This window comes from Hesperophylax consimilis, chromosome 17 (genome assembly GCF_061612785.1).
Source record: "Hesperophylax consimilis isolate HC1 chromosome 17, BYU_Hcon_1.0, whole genome shotgun sequence".
Classification (NCBI taxonomy): domain Eukaryota; kingdom Metazoa; phylum Arthropoda; class Insecta; order Trichoptera; family Limnephilidae; genus Hesperophylax; species Hesperophylax consimilis.
Genome location: NC_142852.1, coordinates 11,737,657 through 11,758,163, shown reverse-complemented (window position 1 = coordinate 11,758,163; position 20,507 = coordinate 11,737,657). Strand labels below are relative to the sequence as shown.

The 20,507-nt window shown below is 34.4% G+C and overlaps 2 protein-coding genes across 2 annotated transcripts in view; both read right to left on the bottom strand.

Annotated features, from left to right (window-relative positions):
• The window catches only part of LOC149415985 (uncharacterized), a 498,120-nt gene that overhangs the window by 348,495 nt on the left and 129,118 nt on the right, over nucleotides 1-20,507 (bottom strand). Inside the window, exon 4 of the mRNA XM_089641838.1 lies at nucleotides 11,179-11,241. Coding sequence (XP_089497964.1) covers nucleotides 11,179-11,241 — 63 coding nt within the window. The remainder of the gene's footprint in view (nucleotides 1-11,178; nucleotides 11,242-20,507) is intronic.
• On the bottom strand, nucleotides 11,281-12,457 carry LOC149415992 (uncharacterized). Its single transcript, XM_089641637.1, has 3 exons — nucleotides 12,351-12,457; nucleotides 11,944-12,146; nucleotides 11,281-11,501 (listed from the first exon to the last, which is right to left on the bottom strand). Exons 2-3 carry the CDS (start codon nucleotides 12,095-12,097, stop codon nucleotides 11,281-11,283), a joined length of 375 nt encoding a protein of 124 aa, XP_089497763.1. The 5' UTR covers nucleotides 12,098-12,146; nucleotides 12,351-12,457.

Genomic DNA, 20,507 nt, shown 5'->3' with positions numbered 1-20,507 from the left:
AAATCGGACAAATTTTTGATATTTTCCACAAATCAGGAAATACACCAGTTTCTAGTGAAAGGTTAAATAAGAAGCTTAGTGGCAGTTTTAAAAACTCGGCACAACCTTTTAAGAAGAATACCGGAAGAAAATCTGGACCAAGTGAATGTGTATTTTTCAGTTTCCGAATGGAAGATTCTATATCCGATTCATCAATTTGACCAATATCGATATTTTGGGCTCCCTTTACATTCGACTTTGCAGCGGTATTAATATTTAGAAATGGAGACTCATTACTATACACGGATTGGAAGTGTATTGCAAATGCGTTAGCTACACCCACTCCTCGAACTTCCCGATCATGATGCATCATGGTGTCTTGAATACCACCATCTTTACGTAGTGATTTGACATAGTCCCAGAACATCTTTGGATTATGTTTGATATCGTGTTCAATGGAATTTATATATGATTGGAAAGCAGTGTGAATGTTGCGCCTGACCACGGCTCTATGCGCACTGAACAGATCATAGTCACATCGACAGCCAGAAGCCTTCCACTTTTTATGGAGAGCATGTTTCACTTTAATGCTCGCGATGGTATCTCGACAGAACCATTTCGGATATCGACGACCACCTCTACTGGGAGGTTTTCTGGGAAAACAGGCATCAAAAATACTATAAATACTAGCATAAAAATGGTGTACAGCCTCATTTATAGTGCAATAATTATAAAGTTCTTGCCAATCTAATTGGCTTATCATATTATATAACTTATCAACATCACCTTGTTCAAAATTCCATCCACAAAAAGCACGCTTGTCATTTTTAGGAATTGTTGTAGCCTTGATGTTGTTTTTACATGAAAAAATAAATTCTAATGCGGGATGATGTTGATCTTCGGTTAAAAGAGGAGAAGTGCTATGAATAACATGTATGGCTGTATTGCAATAAATTAAGTCTAACACTCTTGAATTTATATTTAGAATGTTATTGAATTGGGAGAGACCGAAAACGGCGCATAAAAAATTCAGGTCGTTTTCAATATCCTTGCTACCTCTTGATGAGTGTAGGTTGAAATCTCCTAGCACAATTACATTTTTTCCACCAATAACATCTACATTTTGATGTATTTTGTTGAAAAACAACTGATATGTGTCAAAGTTTGACGCAGGTGGAAAGTACACAATACATACATAAGTTACACAAGAATTAAATGTAATTTTAACCCATAAGTCCTCGTTGACAGTTTCTAGAGCAGGTAAGTGCTCTGCCTTAATAAGGCCATTCTCGCTCTTCGCGGCTAATAGACAGCCTCCTCCCTGCCTACGACCACTACCACAATCTCTGTATTTTCTAAATACTATGAAACTGTCATCGAAGAGCTCTGGGTTGAACACACTTGAGTTTAGCCACGTCTCAGTGAGTCCAATTACGTCATAATTGTTTGCCAAAACATTAGAAAAAAATGAAGCGCATTTACTTTTCATTCCTCGAACGTTTTGGTAAAAAAAATGTAAATTATTTGTATGTCAACTGGGTTTGAAACCAGGAAGCCGCGGGGTATTCACTTTATTTTCCCATTCTTTCAAATACGAATATTTGGGCCAATTTTCCGGTTTGAGTACCTCACTTTTAATGGAAATAGGAATGCCTATCTTAAATGAGGAGTATTCTCCTTTAGATTTTATTTTATTCACTTTAAATGAGGCGGTACTTACAATAGTTTGTAAATATGCAGATAAATCACTACTCGAAGTATCTGGATGTAACGGGTACAGGTGGAAGTACGAATGGGTATTTTCATCCTTTAGATTTCCTCTTATAGTAGTAGCAGGCCGTTTCTTGCGACCAACAACAGTCCAGGGTTGGTCAAAATTAGCCAGAGATTCCGTCGAGCATGATGGCCCTGCCGAGGTCTGCATGCTCGAGGGCTGTGTCTCCTTAGTTGGTTCCTGGCCATCAGAAGTTCCAACAGATGTTCCTGCCAAGGATGTAACTGTTTCAGGTTGCTGGCAGTCCTTTTGGCTGGCAGGAATCCTTGTCCTTTTCTCCTTACCCTTTGTGCCAATATGGAGTTCGGCCGAATTCGATCCCTTAACTTGCGAGCGGGTAACTCTGCCAGACGGTTTATTTATGGCAGGTGCGGCGGGTACATTTACAACTCGTTGATTTTCATCAACAATAGTGGATAATAGTAGGTCTCGCATGCCGGACGGGCCGGGCGCGGGGGACACGAGAGGTGCGAGGGGCAGGAGAGGTGCGGGCAGCGGCAGCGTAAAGGCGGCGATAGGTACACATGCCTGTAAAATGGACCAGTAGCTTGCATGCAAGCTACTGGCATGTGCAAGCTACTGGCCCAATGAGAATACACATGCAAGTTAAACTTGCATGCCAGTTGCGTCCTTGCATGCCTGTATTTGCAAGACGTATACACATGCCAGTCACTAGACAGTACGTGTCTCAAATCACTCTGAGACTGAGTAGTCTCAAGCTTTTTGGCAATGGAAAACATTCGAAGTGAATTAAATATCATCGTATTGCAATTGGCAGTACAATGTGTGGCTAATTTAATGAGAGAAAAGGCCGCGGCGAACAACAGGTCAGCTACTGGCATGCCCGTACTTGTCACGACGTTCACACATGCCGGTTTCATAGCCCCCCTCGTCCCCTCCCTCAACTTGCATGCCAGTAAATCAAATGTTGTGCAATCTACTGGCAAGGCAGGTACAGGCATGCAAGTTAGCGTATACACATGATAGTAGCTGGCATGTGCAAGGAGCTGGCATGCAAGTGTGCCAGCTACAGGCATGTGTATTCCCGGCTTTAAGCGTGCATTGCGAGGCGGGAGTTCGTTGTTGGGCCGAGGGGGGCGCGGGGTTTTGGCGGTGGACGCACCTTCGGGTGCGGTGGGCGGACCCTTTGCGCAATCGTTCAATTTCGGAACTTCCGAAGACGAATCACTGACATTTTGTGCACTGTCATTGCAAACTGAGTTTGAAACACTTTTTTCAAGACTAATTATACGCCGTAATACGTCTTTAATGAGGACTGTCTGCTCGGTGATGATATTCATTAAATCACGGAGCGTTAGATCTGCCATTCTAGAACACTCTTACGTCTAAAATAGCTGGCAAAAATATTTTTAAATTCGCACGGAAAAAAACACGTCCGTACAGATCATAATCACAAATCCAATAGCAGCACCACGCCTCTTGTCATGCTACGCTGGTCCATAACGTCCGTTCTTCCGTGTGGAATACGTCGACCCTGGCGGTGGTTGTTCGGTACAAACAATTTATAGCATCCCAAGAGGTATGGGCTATCAATGTTCTCCTAGATTGGAGACTTTCGTAGTGCGTTTCGGAGAGAAAATCTATGTGATGCATAAATCGTGGATATTCACCATGCGTTCTCATATAAAGACTCTTAGAAAAATAAATTATTTTTTTCCAATAGTTCTATGTATTTTTGCTGGTATGGGGCCCAGACAGCAGAAGCGTATTCTAATTTAGATCGTATAAGGCAGTTGAACATCGATGTCATTGCTTCGGGCTTGGAGAATTGTTTACTTTACCTATCATAAATCCAAGAAGTTTATAACAAGATTATACCAATCCCACTTTATGATCTGAAAAAGTAAGTTTGGGATCAAATGATCCCTAAACTGGGCATGAGTTCCGAGCCCCCTCATGTGTGTGTTTATTTGTTGTTTTATTATAGCCCTAGACTCAAGCTATGCTAATGTTCTTATGAACATAATTAAATGATAAGTTTTTCTTCATATTTTTTGCTATCCATTTTTCCCTTATGGGAGTACTTTGGTACCGTCAATAAAATATTTTGTGATTTCGTAAAAAAATTCTCTGTGACTACTTTGTTTTATCTATAGGATGTTTTGTATTTTGTGTTCTTCGGCAGTAATGTGTTAGAGCATAAAACACGGATGTCCATTTATTTATTTAATATTCATCAATTATTGACATGTTTGTTTAACTATGGTAAAACATGAATAAAATTATGGTTTCATCATTCACAGATCTTAATTGTTGAATAAAGTAAAAAAGTCATAAAGTTTCAAACATCCAGAACACAAAAAATTACTTTCCTGAATAAATATCCAATGTGGACTTCAGTACTTTATCCTTTAAGGTAGAGAATTAATTTATAAGTAGTAATAATATTACGTTCATATATTTATTTATATGTACATCAAGTTTACAAACTGCTTAAACTTTGAAGACTAATAAATAAAATAATACTATTTGAAGGGTATCAAAATCATTTACGAATTTACCCTAATTCCAAATCCAATTCCGTTTATATATAATATTTTAGTTCCAGAGGTTTTATCAAAAGATTGTTAGTTTCAATCAAATGGTTCGCGAATTCTGAAAATGCTTTATCGTAGTTGTTCTTCTACGCGTAAGTTGACGATGGAAAAGCAAAGCCATAATAACAAATACGTTTATATGAGCCCGAGGGGTTGGTTAAATATACAAGATGATCTATTTAAATAAATAAATGCGTTAAAAAAAATAAAACAAAAAAAACCGAAATAAAGGAGTATCCCGAAACACTAAAAAGATTACATTTTTAAGAACTCAACTCCACCCTAATTAAATAAAAATCACAAAAAAAATAACACAGCAAAACAAACGATGACACGGCTAACAATATTGTATTGCACTCTACTTACTTCTAAGGAACAATTTGAATTCTGTGAACAGTGTAGATTTGGTGTCCTAAAACGTATATATCTTATTTTCTCTCATTTTAATTTATAACAAAATTTCCGACCAAATCATAAGGTTTTAAAGTAGGGACACATACAAAGCTACTTAATTTTAAAATAAATATTCAGTGTATGATTTTTATTTTATTTTAAATAACGAATAATACAATTTGTCCAAAGAAAATATCTCAACGAAAATTGTTATTTTTATTTTTTTTAGGCAGGTACGAGTAAATGTCCCATGAAAAAATGAATATTAGGATAGCAAGAAAGTCCAAATAAAAACGACGAACTCAAATAAAAAACTCTATTGAACCGTTAAACAGGCACCATGTTGAATCGGAGACTGAACATACAAAACAAATTTTTCGTCAAGATGAAATTCAAAAATGTTTGGTTAAAACAGGATTTCGCTACGCTCAATTTTTTTTTTTTTTTTTTTTTTTTATAACTTTATTTATTTTCATTTCTTTACACATATTATACATATTAATAGATAGTATAAAATAACATAATATATAATACCAAATAGTTTACAAAAGAAATGAAAACCCACTAAGGCACTGACTGCCTGAGTGTGGGTAATATAAATCGATTACTATATTTCAAGTACCTAAAGTATAATATACATTAGTAGAAAAAGTTTTTTTTTTGTTTGTAGTTATTATAAAAAGTAAAGAGAAAAACATTGTGTACAATAATTTATGAAGTTTCAGCAAGTGAGTTGTAGAAAGGATAAATAAATTTATAGTAAAAGCGTTTCAATATCTGCGTCAATCAGCCATAATTTTACCTCTTTAATATATTCTATCTTTTTATTTATCATTTGAGTTTGTAGTGGTAGAAGGTTAAATGTACGAGGACCAATGAAACTGCTATGCGTCTGCATTAATTTAGTATTGGTTTGGGGGGTGTAAAATATATTATTTGTTCTTTTGCTCATTCTGTTTTCATTTATTTTGAAATTGTTTTTGTTTTTAAATAGATATTTCATAGTTTGTAATATAAATAATTTACGAATGTTAAATAATTTAGATTCCTTGTATAATAGGTCGGTCGAAAATGTTTTATTTTTGTTATATATGACTTTAATTATGTGTTTTTGAATTATTTGTAGAGGCTTAATAAATGTATCAGGTGCACCACCCCATCCTATTATGCCATAAGTGATTGCAGATTGCACCAGGGAGAAGTAGATCATTTTCAATTTTTCAGCGTTTAATATTTCCTTGAGTCTATAAAATATGTAGGTTAGATATCTTAGTTTAGAAGTGGTTTGATTAATATGAGATTTCCAATTAAGATTAATATCTATTGATACTCCTAAATATTTTATATTTTTGACATTAGCGAGTTCGTTGCACAGGAAGCACATTTCTTGATTGCAAGTTGTATTATGGATTCTAATTTTAAGGTTGTCTTTTGGTTTGTTTTTGATGTTTTTATAAAAAGGTAAGTAAAATGTTTTGCTGTAGTTTAAGACAAGTTTGTTGTATTTTAACCATTTTGAAACAAGTGAAATACATACAGTTGCATTCGAAAAAGTTTCTGTCCAATTATTACCATCCACTATTATTGCCGTGTCATCGGCGTAAGAAACAATTTTACCAGGGATTACAAAATTACATAAATCATTAATATAAATTAAGAATAAAATCGGGCCAAGAACAGTTCCCTGCGGAACTCCGTTTTTTATCTGTGTTTCTGAACTATAATTATTCCCAATTTTTGTTTTTTGTGTTCTGTCTTTAAGATAGTTTGATAGTAATTTTAGTGTGTGTTTTTTGAAGCCCAGTTGAGTTATTTTTTTAATGAGTAAATTATGATTAACGGTGTCGAAAGCTTTTCTTAAATCTAGGAATATGGCAAGACATTTCTTTTTTTTATCGATAGATGTATAAATATTTTTTGTCAATTCATATATGGCATCCTCAGTGCTTAGATCTTTACGAAAGCCGTATTGGTTTTTCGATAGAATTTTATATTTTTCTAAGTGTTCAATGACTCTAAATTTGATGCATTTTTCGAATATTTTTGATAGGTTTGAAACAAGGGATATTGGTCTGTAATTGTCTAATTTATGCGTATCCCCAGATTTATGAATAGGTATTATAGTGGAGATTTTAAACTGTTCTGGAAAATGACCATCTTTGAGGCATATATTAAAGATATGTTGTAATGGCGTTAATACATGTTGTTTTATTTTTTTAATGTATCACATGATAGGCCATCATTTCCCTTAGAGTTGGATGGTTTTAGGTTATCAATATATTTTTCAATTTCATTAAATGTAATAGGAGAAAAATATTCTATTGAGTTAATTGAATCGTTATTAGAGTCTAATTGAGGAGATGTCTCCATATAATCATGATTAACATAAATGCCGGAAGATTGAAGTACCTCGTCTACTATATTTGTAAAGAAGTTATTAAAACATTCTGCAATGGTCGATTTGTTAGTTATTATTTCATTATTTATTTTAACCTCATTTACAATATTTGAAGACATAATTTTTTTGTTGGCAATTTCATTTATAATATTCCAAGTTTTTTTAGTATTATTTTTAGCATTTTCAATTTGTTCGCAATAGTATTTCTTTTTGCAGTTTCGTATCAGTCTATTTAGTAAGTTTCGGTACATTATATATTTTGTTTTCAGATAAGGCATTGTTCTGAGATTATTATTTTGGCAATCCATTTGATATTTTATCATTTCTCTATATAATTTATCCCTTTGTTTAATTGATATAATTAATCCAACTGTAATCCAAGGTTTAATTTTTTTATATTTTCTGTTAGTGACAACTATTTTACTTTCACTTTTTAGAATATAATCTCTAAGAGTATTATAGAAATTCTCTAATGCTAAATGTGAGTTTTCTATTGATATAACATTTTCCCAGTTTTCTGACTGAAGTAAAGAGTTTAAAGTTTTATAATCAATGTCTACTTTTTCTAGAGTTACAGAATTTTGGTTTAAAGGTGTATTTTTGAAATGGTGTCCATAAAAGGTCGGGTAATGATCTGTGATATTAGTTTCAAGAATTGAAGAGATAATATTGGTCGCCTTGTGCGACTTGACAAATATGTGGTCTAAACATGCAGAGTTACTTAAGGTTACTCTAGTTGGTGAGCTAATATATGACATATATCCAGAGCTTGATAAACAATCTAGATACTCATTTTGACAATTTACATTTATATTGTTATCATTAATATTTATATTAATGTCACCTGTCAAAATGGAAAAAGTAAAATTGTTTCTGTCAAGATTTCTAACAAAAGATTTTAATTCTTTTACAAATAAAAGATCATTTAATGATGGAGATCTGTATATGGCTAGTACATGATATTTATAGTTGTTTTGAAAAAAGGTTAATTTTATTGCATTGGCTGACTTAAATTCAATAAATTCAGTGGCAACATTTTTCAGAGTATTATGAAAGAAGACAGTGACTCCATCATGACCAGTATGCTTACAGGCAGAGGAAATTGTGGTATAATCTGATAAGTTATATGGAATAACATTTTTCATTTGCGTTTCAGTCAAAACAATTATGCTAGGAGAAAAATCTAGGTTATTAATAAGGATACAGAGCTCATCGAAGTGTTTCCGTAAACTTCTAATATTCATGTTTAAGATAGAGAAATTAACATTTTTAAAAAGTAGATTTAGTTCATATGGGTTGGTACATTTATAATTTTCATGTATGTGGTTTTCTTCAGCCATGTTAAAGGTTGATTGGTGTTTGCTATGTGGTGTTATTATTATTTATTCGGAGGGGATGTCTTCTGAGCTTCTTATTAGTATGATTGGAGATTTTTCATTTTTTCTCATCCAAATTTTTCCGTTCTTTGCCCAAATAAATTTATACCCAAGCCTTGACGATTTGGCTAGGTAAAGTAGGTGTTTATTGTGTTGGGTCAGTTGTTCGTTAATATATATTGTGCTGTTTTCTTCAAAATTGATGTTTTTTGCATTTAAAATACCATATATTTTTTTATGTGTTATGATTACGTCTTTACTATCTTTGTTTTGTAGAGAAACTACTATGGGAGGATTTTTGTTCGGGTTTTTATTTTTGATTCTGTAAATATTTGCCACTTTAATAGTTTCTATATCGCATTTGAGTGTTTCTAGTATTTTATTAAACACTTTTTTAATATTTTCATTTTCCTTAAAAGGAACACCCTGTATTTCGACGTTGTTTATTATTTCATTTTGCTCCATTTTATTAATTTGTAGTTTAATTTCTTTATTTTCTACCTGGAGTTGTTTAATCAATATTTCTTTATTTTTGTTTTTTTCTTCATATTCGTCTAGTTTCTCGCAACAAAATTCAACGGACTTCTTAAGTTCTTTTATTTGTTCATTAAAAGATTTCATAAGTTGACTGGTTAATTCATTAAATTTTTTTTCAATGCATTTGATCATTTTATTAGTCATTGTGTCTTCTTCTTCTGAGTCGCTAGATGGCGCCTTTTTTTGAGGTTTCTTTTGCTTATTCATTTTGAAGAAAGGTTCGATGATCGGATATTTTAAATTTAAAAATAAAAATGTACGAATTTATTTATAAAATAACTTTTTCTATGGGTTTCAGTAGGATTCGATCCGACTTCACCGGAATGTCTGCATAAACTCGTCCGGCTGTTTATACCACTGACCCACGAACGGCGCAAGGCGATGCGTGGATTTATCAGATTATAATAGGAACCGAGCAGCAAAGAAAATAAAAATAGTTGTTTATTGTTGTGTTCATTGATTGCTGTTAATTTTTTAATTTTTTTTTAGAGAGATGAGTCCTATTTCACTGATTCAAATACACTTCGTATGATAATTTAATTATTGTTAGCTAATTTTATATCAATAGAATTTGATGTATTTCGCTAGACAAATTTTAATCGTAGCTGGTAAAATACATTGAGCTGTCATTTTTTGATTGTTACTTCACTTTATCATTGGATCACAAATGTTTTTTAATGTTTCTCAGTACACAAGTCACTTTTGAGTTAAATTGAATTGAAATCCTTCACTGTAAACACTTCAAACACCGCAAAAACTTTTTACTTTCTATTTCATGGGTTAAAAATCATATATTTTTAATGTTAGTTCGGAGCGATTAAGATGCGTATATACTGTGTAAGGTACTTTTGTAAACTGTCTGTAAATTAATAAGTGTATATAAGCTATATTTTCGATACAATAATAAAAATATTTGATTGATATATGTAAATAAACTTTTTAGTAAAAATCACATCAGCGGTAAATTATTAGGAAAATTTAAACAGTTCCTGTTTAACAAATGTATATAAAACGAAATTACCAAATTAGAGAAATAGTTTGAATTTGCCTACATTAAAAAATAAAATTCACCGCAAAATTTTCAATGTGGTCTATTGGAAGTATAAACACTAAGGCAAAGTGATCTAATGATATTTATTTTATATTATCAATTGACTTTTCTGCAAGTACAAGATAATTTTTTTTTTTTTATTATAATTACATTATCATTCAATTTTCAGACTAACTTCAATTTCAAAAATAAAACATCGTTCAGTTAAAAAGCAAGAAGTTAAAATATTGAATAAATATATTACATTTTTCACTTAAGTTTTAAAAGAAAAAAAAATAATAATTTACCACTCGAATCAGATTGAATTCAAGAATAACAGAAGGTTTCACAATTCAAAAAAATTATCCACCATGAATACGGACGTTTTTCTGATAATCGAAAATTTTCGGAAAGCGAAAAACGTCTTTCTCCACTCTGGGCTAGCAAATGGCGCGTCAGCCGCCGTTTTGTGATAATATGTCAAGGTTTACTAGGAACAAGAAAAAGTTTATTCTCCTTTGTGAATCAACATGTGTCTCTTCAAATCTCCCTTTCGAGAACATGAATAATTGCACTTGAGACATGAAAAAGGTTTTACTCCACTGTGAGTCAGCATATGGCTCGTCAGATGGCCCCTTTGAGAACATAAATAGTTGCACTCAGAACATGAGAAAGGTTTGTCTCCACTGTGAGTCAGCATGTGGCTCTTCAAATTACCCTTTTGAGTAAATGAATAGTTGCACTCAGGACATGAAAAAGGTTTTTCTCCACCGTGAATCAGCATGTGTTTCTTCATATCTCCTTTCCGAAAAAATGAATTGTTGCACTTGGCACATAAAAAACGTTTTTCTCCAGTGTGAGTCAGCACGTGAGTCGTCAGATTGCTTTTTTGAGAACATGAATAGTTGCAGTTAGAACATAAAAAAGGGTTTTCTCCACTATGAGATAGCCAAACATCCCCTTTGAACACATGAATAACTGCACTTGTAGCATAGAAAAGGTTTTTTTTCCACTGTGAGTCAGCATGTGGCTCAATATATGGCCTTTTCGTGAACATGAATAGTTGCAGTAGGAACATGAGAAAGTTTTTTCTCCAGCATGGGTGCGAAAGTGTTTTCCGAAATTTGACTTACTAGAACAGGAGTAGTTACAATGGGGACATACGAATAGTTTTTCCACGAGATGCGTCTTCAGCTCTGTTGACAAATTTGAAAAATAATACGAATAAAGAAGGCTCATAAAAAAACCTCAAAAAATAAGTTAGCACGATTGAATTTAAATATTACAAAGAAATCGGTTATACCTGCTGTCTCGGTAATAGTATGAATGCTTTCTAAGCATTCGTTTTTAACATCAGGCAGGTCTATGCCAATATCCATATAAGAAAATCCCCTCTCCTCTTCGTCTCGGGGAGTAAATTCCGCCTTGATGGTATCAGTCTCCACATTAATGTTAACTGAAAAAATCAATAATACCTACAATTTGATACACGACAAAGTGTTTTTTTTTTTAAATAATTCTTTAAGGATTTAATACCCCATTAAAAAATATTGAAAAGCGTGATTTTTTAAAAAAAAACGGTGACTTTGATGAATAAGAATGACTCCAGATGTCCGCTTCAGATCGTCAGATGCATGCTTCAACTAGGAAGAACCATTTGACCCAATGGCTGAGTGAAAGCTTGAATAATGAAGACTGTATTGTGAGAAATATATAAGTTATAAGAGTTCTCTAATTTTAAAGTTTTCTACAAAAGTGCATATAGAAGTAAATAAAAATAAACTTATAAACGACCAGAACGTAAATATGTCCTGTTAACACGGCATTTCCAAACGGACATGGAGTCCGAACATCCGAAATTAAAATTCAACATTTTATACGTATGCCGTGCAACTAACTGACTGTCCGAGTACTCTCCGCATATTGCAAGCATTCCTTCTTTACATCTGAGAGGTCGTAATCAATATCCGTATACGGCATTGCACCTCCGCCTTCTTCCTGGGGTCCTGGTTCCGTCTTGATGGAAACAATGTCTGGATTTAGTAGATCCATGGGACTGCTGTTGTAGCGTTTGGAAATTCGTTTAGGCCAGAAATATTACCTGAAACAAAAAATAGTTTTAACAGAACTCTCATTTTAGTGAGATTTTAATATGTGATATCAAAACACATATTTGGTAGTAATCAGTGGCGGTTCTTCACAAGGGGACCGTGGGGACAGTCCCCACTACAGATATTCCAGAAATCTACCAAGAAAAAAATGACAATTCTTTCAGTTCGCAAAAAATAATTAATGCATTCTTTACATGAAAGTAATTAACAGTTGCAGAAATTTCAACTAAAAATTCATTAGGGTAATTTTTAAGCTCGAAATTTGAAAAGTTTCTTCCGACGAACGTGCGACTAGCCTCCTCCGTTCCTTGCAGCATACTAACTAATACCAACGCGACACGCGACCGACGAGCCCGAACTAGCTAGCGTCCAGTTATGCGCAGAACGTTCTGCGCAGTTGGGGGACAACCCCAGGGATTTATTCCCACTAAAATGATTATTCTACTTGTACGAATACTCTTGTATAAAATTTTAAGAATTTGCGCATGCGTATTTGAATCTTCTAACGAAATCTCAGGGGACAGACTTGAAAATCCCCTTGTGATCGTTTGTTTTAGTTCTAATAATTGAAGTAGGTCAGTTAGGTCAGTTATGCACGGGTCAGAATATGCGTTAGTCGTGTTATAATCGTTTGTGATGTTTAAGTAAAATAATAGTATTGATATCGATTGATCGGATCATTTCTTATTTCTATAGCGCCGTTCTCGTGGTAAAAGCGCTTTAAACTGAAGTATCTACGATTAACTTGTGTTATTTTTTATTAAACGTAATATTTATGAATATTTGGTGTTTCTGGTTAGGTGCGTGACTTATCTTCTTATCTAATAATAATTTTTGTTAGAAATTATTCGAAAAAATGAATGAAGTCGACTTTTTACTGAAAAATAAATTCAGTACGTTAACATTTGACGAAAAAGTAGAAGTGAAACGCCTAGGTGCTCACCAACCTAGGGACATTGTAATCGAGTTTCATGTTGTTAAAGCTCGTAAAAAGTTAAATTTTAATCCAGAGTGGTTTTCTAAAAAATCTTGGTTATGTGCTAGTGTTTTTGTTGCAGTAAAAAACCTATTCGTGTATATATTTATATTGGATCTCGTACTCCCATTTTCTGGCAATGAAATGTCAGTATCTACACATAAAAAATGACGGTCCCCACCACCGAAAATGTGCTCGAGCCGCCACTGGTAGTAATGATGTAAATGGTGATATTATCTTGACCTTGAAATAATGACAACGGTTAAGAAAATCGTCGGATAACTATATAGTTATTTACTGTGTCTGCCGCCATTCCGCATACGCGTAGCGCGTATATTTTTTATTTCAGTATATTTTAAGAAATGCCTTCGAAAAACTAATCTCATCACAGGTAGAAGTCAAATTGACAGTTTAAACATTCTGCTGACAAAACGCCCAATGATTCCCTAACTAAACTGGGGTAAGCTTCGGTTTATGGGTGAAATTCCTAAAAATTAAAACTAGTTATTTTTATACTAACTTTGGGCCGGGGAATCCGAATCTGGAAGAATTAGGTGGCGGCAAGCAATATTAACTGAATTACACGACTTTAAAATTTCGACGCACAAAAAATTTAACTGGCCATTTTGAACGCTTTCTGACAATAAAACTAGTTATCTTTATACTAACTTTGGGACGGGGAATCCGAATCCGAAAGAATTAGGTTGGGGCAAGCAATATAAACTGAAATATACGACTTAAAAATTTTAGATGCAAACAATATACAACGGCATTGCCGATGCGTTTTTTTGACAGTAAATCCATAGAAAAATAACCAAAGATATATAAAATTAAGTGTTGCTAGTAAGCAATAATGTCAATAACGTAAAATAACATGTTTATAATTTCAGTAATATTTCATATTCAAACAGTTAGATTTAGGTTTATTATCACGAAAGGTGAGTTTTTATGTCGGGGGAGACGATAAAATATGCATTTTATATTTTAATTTTGCTAACATTATTTCATTTACGTAAAGTATTCAGATACATTTTATTCACTTTTGTATCACAAATCATGTTACACAAACCTAGCGTAGCCGCTAAACTACTTGAAAACTGGGATGTTTTCTTGCCTTGACGCGAGTAGGCGCTACGAAGGGGGCACTTTCTTTTCTATCACAAACCATGTTACACAAACCTAGCGTAGCCGCTAAACTACTTGAAAACTGGGATGTTTTCCTGCCTTGACGCGAGTAGGCGCTACGAAGGGGGCACTTTCTTTTCAATCACAAACCATGTTACACAAACCTAGCGTAGCCGCTAAACTACTTGAAAACTGGGATGTTTTCTTGCCTTGACGCGAGTAGGCGCTACGACAGGGGCACTTTCTTTTCTATCACAAACCATGTTACACAAACCTAGCGTAGCCGCTAAACTATTTGAAAACTGGGATGTTTTCTTGCCTTGACGCGAGTAGGCGCTACGAAGGGGGCACTTTCTTTTCTATCACAAACCATGTTACACAAACCTAGCGTAGCCGCTAAACTACTTGAAAACTGGGATGTTTTCTTGCCTTGACGCGAGTAGGCGCTACGACAGGGGCACTTTCTTTTCTATCACAAACCATGTTACACAAACCTAGCGTAGCCGCTAAACTACTTGAAAACTGGGATGTTTTCTTGCCTTGACGCGAGTAGGCGCTACGAAGGGGGCACTTTCGTTTCTTTAGTTTTTAAATTTAGTTTTAGGGATAAATATTTTTGAGAGTAAAATATAAAATGCATATTTTATCGTCTCCCCCGACATAAAAACTCACCTTTCGTGATAATAAACCTAAATCTAACTGTTTGAATATGAAATATTACTGAAATTATAAACATGTTATTTTACGTTATTGATATTATTGCTTACTAGCAACACTTAATTTTATATATCTTTGGTTATTTTTCTATGGATTTACTGTCAAAAAACGCATCGGCAATGCCGTTGTATATTGTTTGCATCTAAAATTTTTAAGTCGTATATTTCAGTTTATATTGCTTGCCCCAACCTAATTCTTTCGGATTCGGATTCCCCGTCCCAAAGTTAGTATAAAGATAACTAGTTTTATTGTCAGAAAGCGTTCAAAATGGCCAGTTAAATTTTTTGTGCGTCGAAATTTTAAAGTCGTGTAATTCAGTTAATATTGCTTGCCGCCACCTAATTCTTCCAGATTCGGATTCCCCGGCCCAAAGTTAGTATAAAAATAACTAGTTTTAATTTTTAGGAATTTCACCCATAAACCGAATTTTTTCCCTAAACTGGAATAACGGCCGCTACCAAAATGAATAGCGATGAAAATAGGCATTATTACTTACCAATAACCATCACAGGCATGGAATAAGTAAACAGGAATAAATAAACAGGAAACAGGAAGAAACGACTGTTGGCGAAGAAAGCACTCGTCACAATAATTTTTAGGTTATGCATAGACAAGAGAAAAGTCATAGAAAATTATTGTGATTTCCATGAACGTGGTCTTTTATGTTCGTCGTCTTTTATTTTGATTTTCAAGATTATTATTTACCATGAACTGATGAATCATTTAAATTTACTGTTCTTTATACAAATAGAACTGTGTCATTGAGCCTCACAATTTTTACCATATATTTTTGTGCAAGTGTTTTAAATAGTAATTTCCTGCACTATTTTCTAGTATAATTTCGTAAATATTGTTATAGATTGTGTATATAAAAGCCTTAATAGGCGTAAAATACATAAAAAAATATAAATATTATAGGATTGGAGGACTTGTATTTCCTCGGTACGGAAAAAAGTTGTTACCTAAAAACTCTACAAAAATTGCATGTATGGAGCATAAAGCCTGGTACACATGCAAAGCTCAAATCAAAAGTTAATGTACAGCGCATCATCTTTTCTACCGACACACGACGCTATCAAATATTTCTTCCTATGGTAGGAGAGGGGGTCAGTTGAATTCGAGAGCGGCCGGGGAACATAATTTCATCTGTCAAAGTGACAACTTTACTTACTGACAGCTTGAGCACGTTTTCGAAATGGATGATACTTGTCGCCTATTGCTGGATCTGTTGGACAGCTCAACGTCAGTACTTTCCATTTTCAACGCAATATTAGGTTTTGAGAAACGATATTGTGTACGTCGTTGTTCGACATTACCTAGGTACAATCACGTAACGAAATGTTGCAATTGAAGACCGTGTAATTTTCCATTTTTACGTGATGAACACTTCTGCACATTAACTACATAATTATAAATGCTATTTATAAACTTTTTAGATTTTAAACAACCTGCGCGTAAATAGCGCATTTTCACATAACCTGACATAACCTCTCCGTCGAATCAGGAAATTCGCAGTTCGCACGCCGATCGACGAAAGCGACATATAATAAATTATTGTAAAATAAGCTCACGTCGATTTCCAAAAATGTCGAAGGCAAAGGCGGCAAGGACCAACACCAGGGCAGGGAACGAGAAGAGAGCACGAGAGCTGACGAGAGCAAACCAGATTACCCAGGAAAACAATTGAAAACAATCAACAAACGAACAAACTAGAAGCTTCTCTATGTAGGTATCAGGCCGCCCAACTTTATCAAAAAACCGAATGATATTACAATATAAACATACTGAGATTAAAAATATGATTAATTTTGAAAGGGCGAAAATTTGTTTACTTCAAATTCAAATATTGATTATATTTATATTTTAAATATATGTTAAGTATGTTTGCCAAATAAAGTTTTTTTTTTATGTTTCTAAATTTACTAGCACACATGACGATATGAGCTAATATAATAAATAAGAAATGCATTATTAGGCTGCTTATGTCATGGCTGTCAAAGGGAACACGGAACTTAGTTGGTAGCTCCGTAATTAAAATGACCCCCTCTCCTTTTTACGGCGGAGAGGGGGACGCATAACTTTTCAAATATCGCGTCGGGAGCGGTTACGTAAAATAAATTCGGTTAGCGAAGCTCAGAACCACACTTATAGCGCGTTAAAGCCTGGTACACACGCAAAGCGCACATCAACAGATAATATAAAGCTCAATAGCGCTCGCCATACAATCCCATACAGACCCGACACACGTAAAAAGATAACGCGCTATAAGTGTGGTTCTGAACTTATATCGTCATGTGTGCTAGTAAATTTAGAAACATAAAAGACGTGCTCAAGCTGTCAGTAAGTAAAGTTGTCACTTTGATATATGAAATTATGTTCCTCGGCCGCTCTCGAATTCAACTGACCCCCTCTCCTACCATAGGAAGAAATATTTGATAGCGTCGTGTGTCGGTAGAAAAGATGATGCGCTGTACATTAACTTTTGATGTGAGCTTTGCGTGTGTACCAGGCTTCATACTCTTCAGCACCAGCATCACCAGCAGCCAACCACGGCCATATGCAACAAACGTGTCTGTTTGTGTTATGTTGTGATTGGAAGGGAAATTCAGCTGCGCCTTATTACTAGGAATTCCTCTGAATTTGCCTTTGGAATAAGGAAAAACGCAGAAAACCTTATGCGGGAGGAAACAGTCGTCTGTCAACTTGAAACAGAGACCGCCTTCAGTAACATCGCTAAATGATGACCTGCATGTTGAGGTGTGTGTGAGTGCGTATGTCGGTTTTTTATGTCAATATACAGTAAACTTATGTATTCATTAATTCAATCACCCTGATGGACTTGTACATGATACTTACATATTTTACTGCATACTATAGTGTCAACAGAAAATACCAAAATGAATGACAAAAATTAACATAATACATTGTATAAGAAACATAATATAAGAAAAGATATAAAAATAAATAAACCAGTTTTAAAAGTGCAGATAGTATAAAAATAATAGTACAGGTTGGTAATACGGAATTTACAATAAGAAGAAAGTGAAAAAAATATGTTAACGTTCCTACGCGATATTTCTAAATAATAATATAAGCTACATAAAAACATCATTTAGGTATTTTTTTTATAATGGTAGACTTATATAAATTATAACGCTCGATTGGGTGTTTTATGGAACATTCCATTTATATGTATAAAAAAATTGCAGAAAACAAAGTGTGCAAGTATGAAAAAAGTCATTTTCTGGATCAGTTACAAATATTCTACCATATACCTATATTTTTTAGTTTGTTCACTGAGTATTATTATTACCTAGTCTGTGTAGCCTCTCAATTGGCGAATTTTCGAAATAATTATTCAGACTTTGGAACATTATAGAGACCAGTCTGTCTTGTATTACGAGTGGGTTCACGATACGAAATAAGGTTCGTTGAATCCATGGTGTCCAATTTGGTCATGGCAACTTTGAAAAGACAAACTAAATCAGTTATTGTGCGCCTTGATGATAAGTCGGTCAAGTGTAATAAGTTTTCTAAAAAGGTGTACCTAATTAAGATCTTCGATAGGAATTCCTAATTTATAATTAATACAACTAAGAAATTAATGCTGCTCTCTCTCGATTTTTAGTTGGTGAATTTTATACAATGGAGCCCAGATAATTGAATTATACTCTAGTCAGTTTGTGTGTAAATTCGTATAATGTCGGTATTTTTTATCGTTCGTGTAGTCTCTTCAAGTTGGATCTGAGTCTCGTGTTGTATGTAATTTTGATGCAAAGATTTTGAAGCGTCTTTAGTCTCGTGTGGTCCGAGTGTGAAATGCTGATCCATACAGAAATCACATAGGACAGTACCGGGCGAATAAGCGAGTAGTAGATGAGGAGTTTGGTTCTGGGAAGTAGCGGGCTTCGTCTGTTGAAAATAGCTTAACAGATCGCTTTTCGCGTGCACGCGTGCAATGCGTGCATCCTAGCTTGGTGAAATTTCCAGCTGAGGCGCCAGTCCATAGACAGGCCAAGATTTGTGACTTGATCTTTCCATTCAATGATGTGTCCTCCCATTTCGATGTCGAAGTAAGGTGTAATATTTTTTTAGTTTCATGATAGCTTCGGTTTTCAAATCATTTAGCATCAGGGGCATTTTTGTAGTACTCTAAGTCCAAATACATGAATATAGGCGGAAAAAAACGCACGACGAACTAAAGTTTTATATTAATGAAGAAATAATTTAAATAAATGGAAGAAATTAAATATCTAGGCCTCATTATAAACTCAAAGCTGAACTTTTCAGATAATGCGGACCATACAATTTCATTATAAACTCAAAGCTGAACTTTTAACCCATTACCTCCATGATTTTTATTTTATTTTTTTAAACTTGAATCATCATTATAACCCGATAGTATAGACTTAAAGGAGAGTCCAAAATTATTTTTAGAATTTTCCGCCCGCCCACCCTCTCACCGGAGCGTCTAGAAAATTGATGCCTAAACGCAACGCTTGGAGGTAACCCCCCTAAGCAAAATTTATGTCAAGTATGGGTAAAATGCAGTAAACTGTAAGATTTATATTGATAATTTTAAATAAATAATTGCCATTGTTTATAATTGAATGAAAATACAATTTATCAATGGAAAATACACAAAACAACAAAAAATTCAATATATTGGAAAAAACCTTCTAGAATGAGGAAAACTAACCAAATCTAACCAAATTTTTCTCTAAGTGATACCGTTCGAAGCAGTCAAAATGAAGGGCGCGGTTGCAGGCCCGGCATCGATAGACTGCTGGATTTTTTTTACATAGAGCACAACGAATTTGAGATTCGCTACGATATGTCAAATGAAATTCTTGCATTCGACGCACACGATTTCCATCTTCCTTCACACGAGAATCTCCGAATTCGGCATTGACCTGATTTGGAAAAGACAATAATAGAGTACGGGTAACCTCCACACGGAATGCCTTCTGGGAAGGTTTTCTCTGTCGCCTAGTCATCTGGTTTCCCATATTATGCTCGTACCTCCTAAAGAAGTATAGCAACTTCCATCCATTTAAAAGAGTGCTGCTCAGGCAAGATGCAAATAAAGGCCAGTACCACTTCTTTGACCGAATGTTGACCCGATAATTTTGTATACCATTATCATGGAGGTCTACCCCACCCATTCCCAAATTATAATTTCGTGTTGGCACGCTGGGCAAACGATTTTTTTTGCATTATTCCTTCAAAACTTTGCCTTTTTTGTCTTTCTTCAATTTCTGCCAACTCTGCACTTGACATACTGGCTCCATTCGATCATAGTTCGTGGCCACTGTTACTTCACGGTTGTCCTAACAGACGGCATTCGAGGATTTGGCTTTCTACGTCTAACACCGCATCAAATTCACCTGCTAGGTAAATGTTCGCTATGCGCAAGGGAAATATAGAAGAAAATGTTACCTTTAGGCAATTACTTTCCTGTCTTCAACTTGCCTGAAGCTTCAAGGTTAGGAAAGCGAACTGGCTTACATATGCCAGTAGCGCACATTCTCTT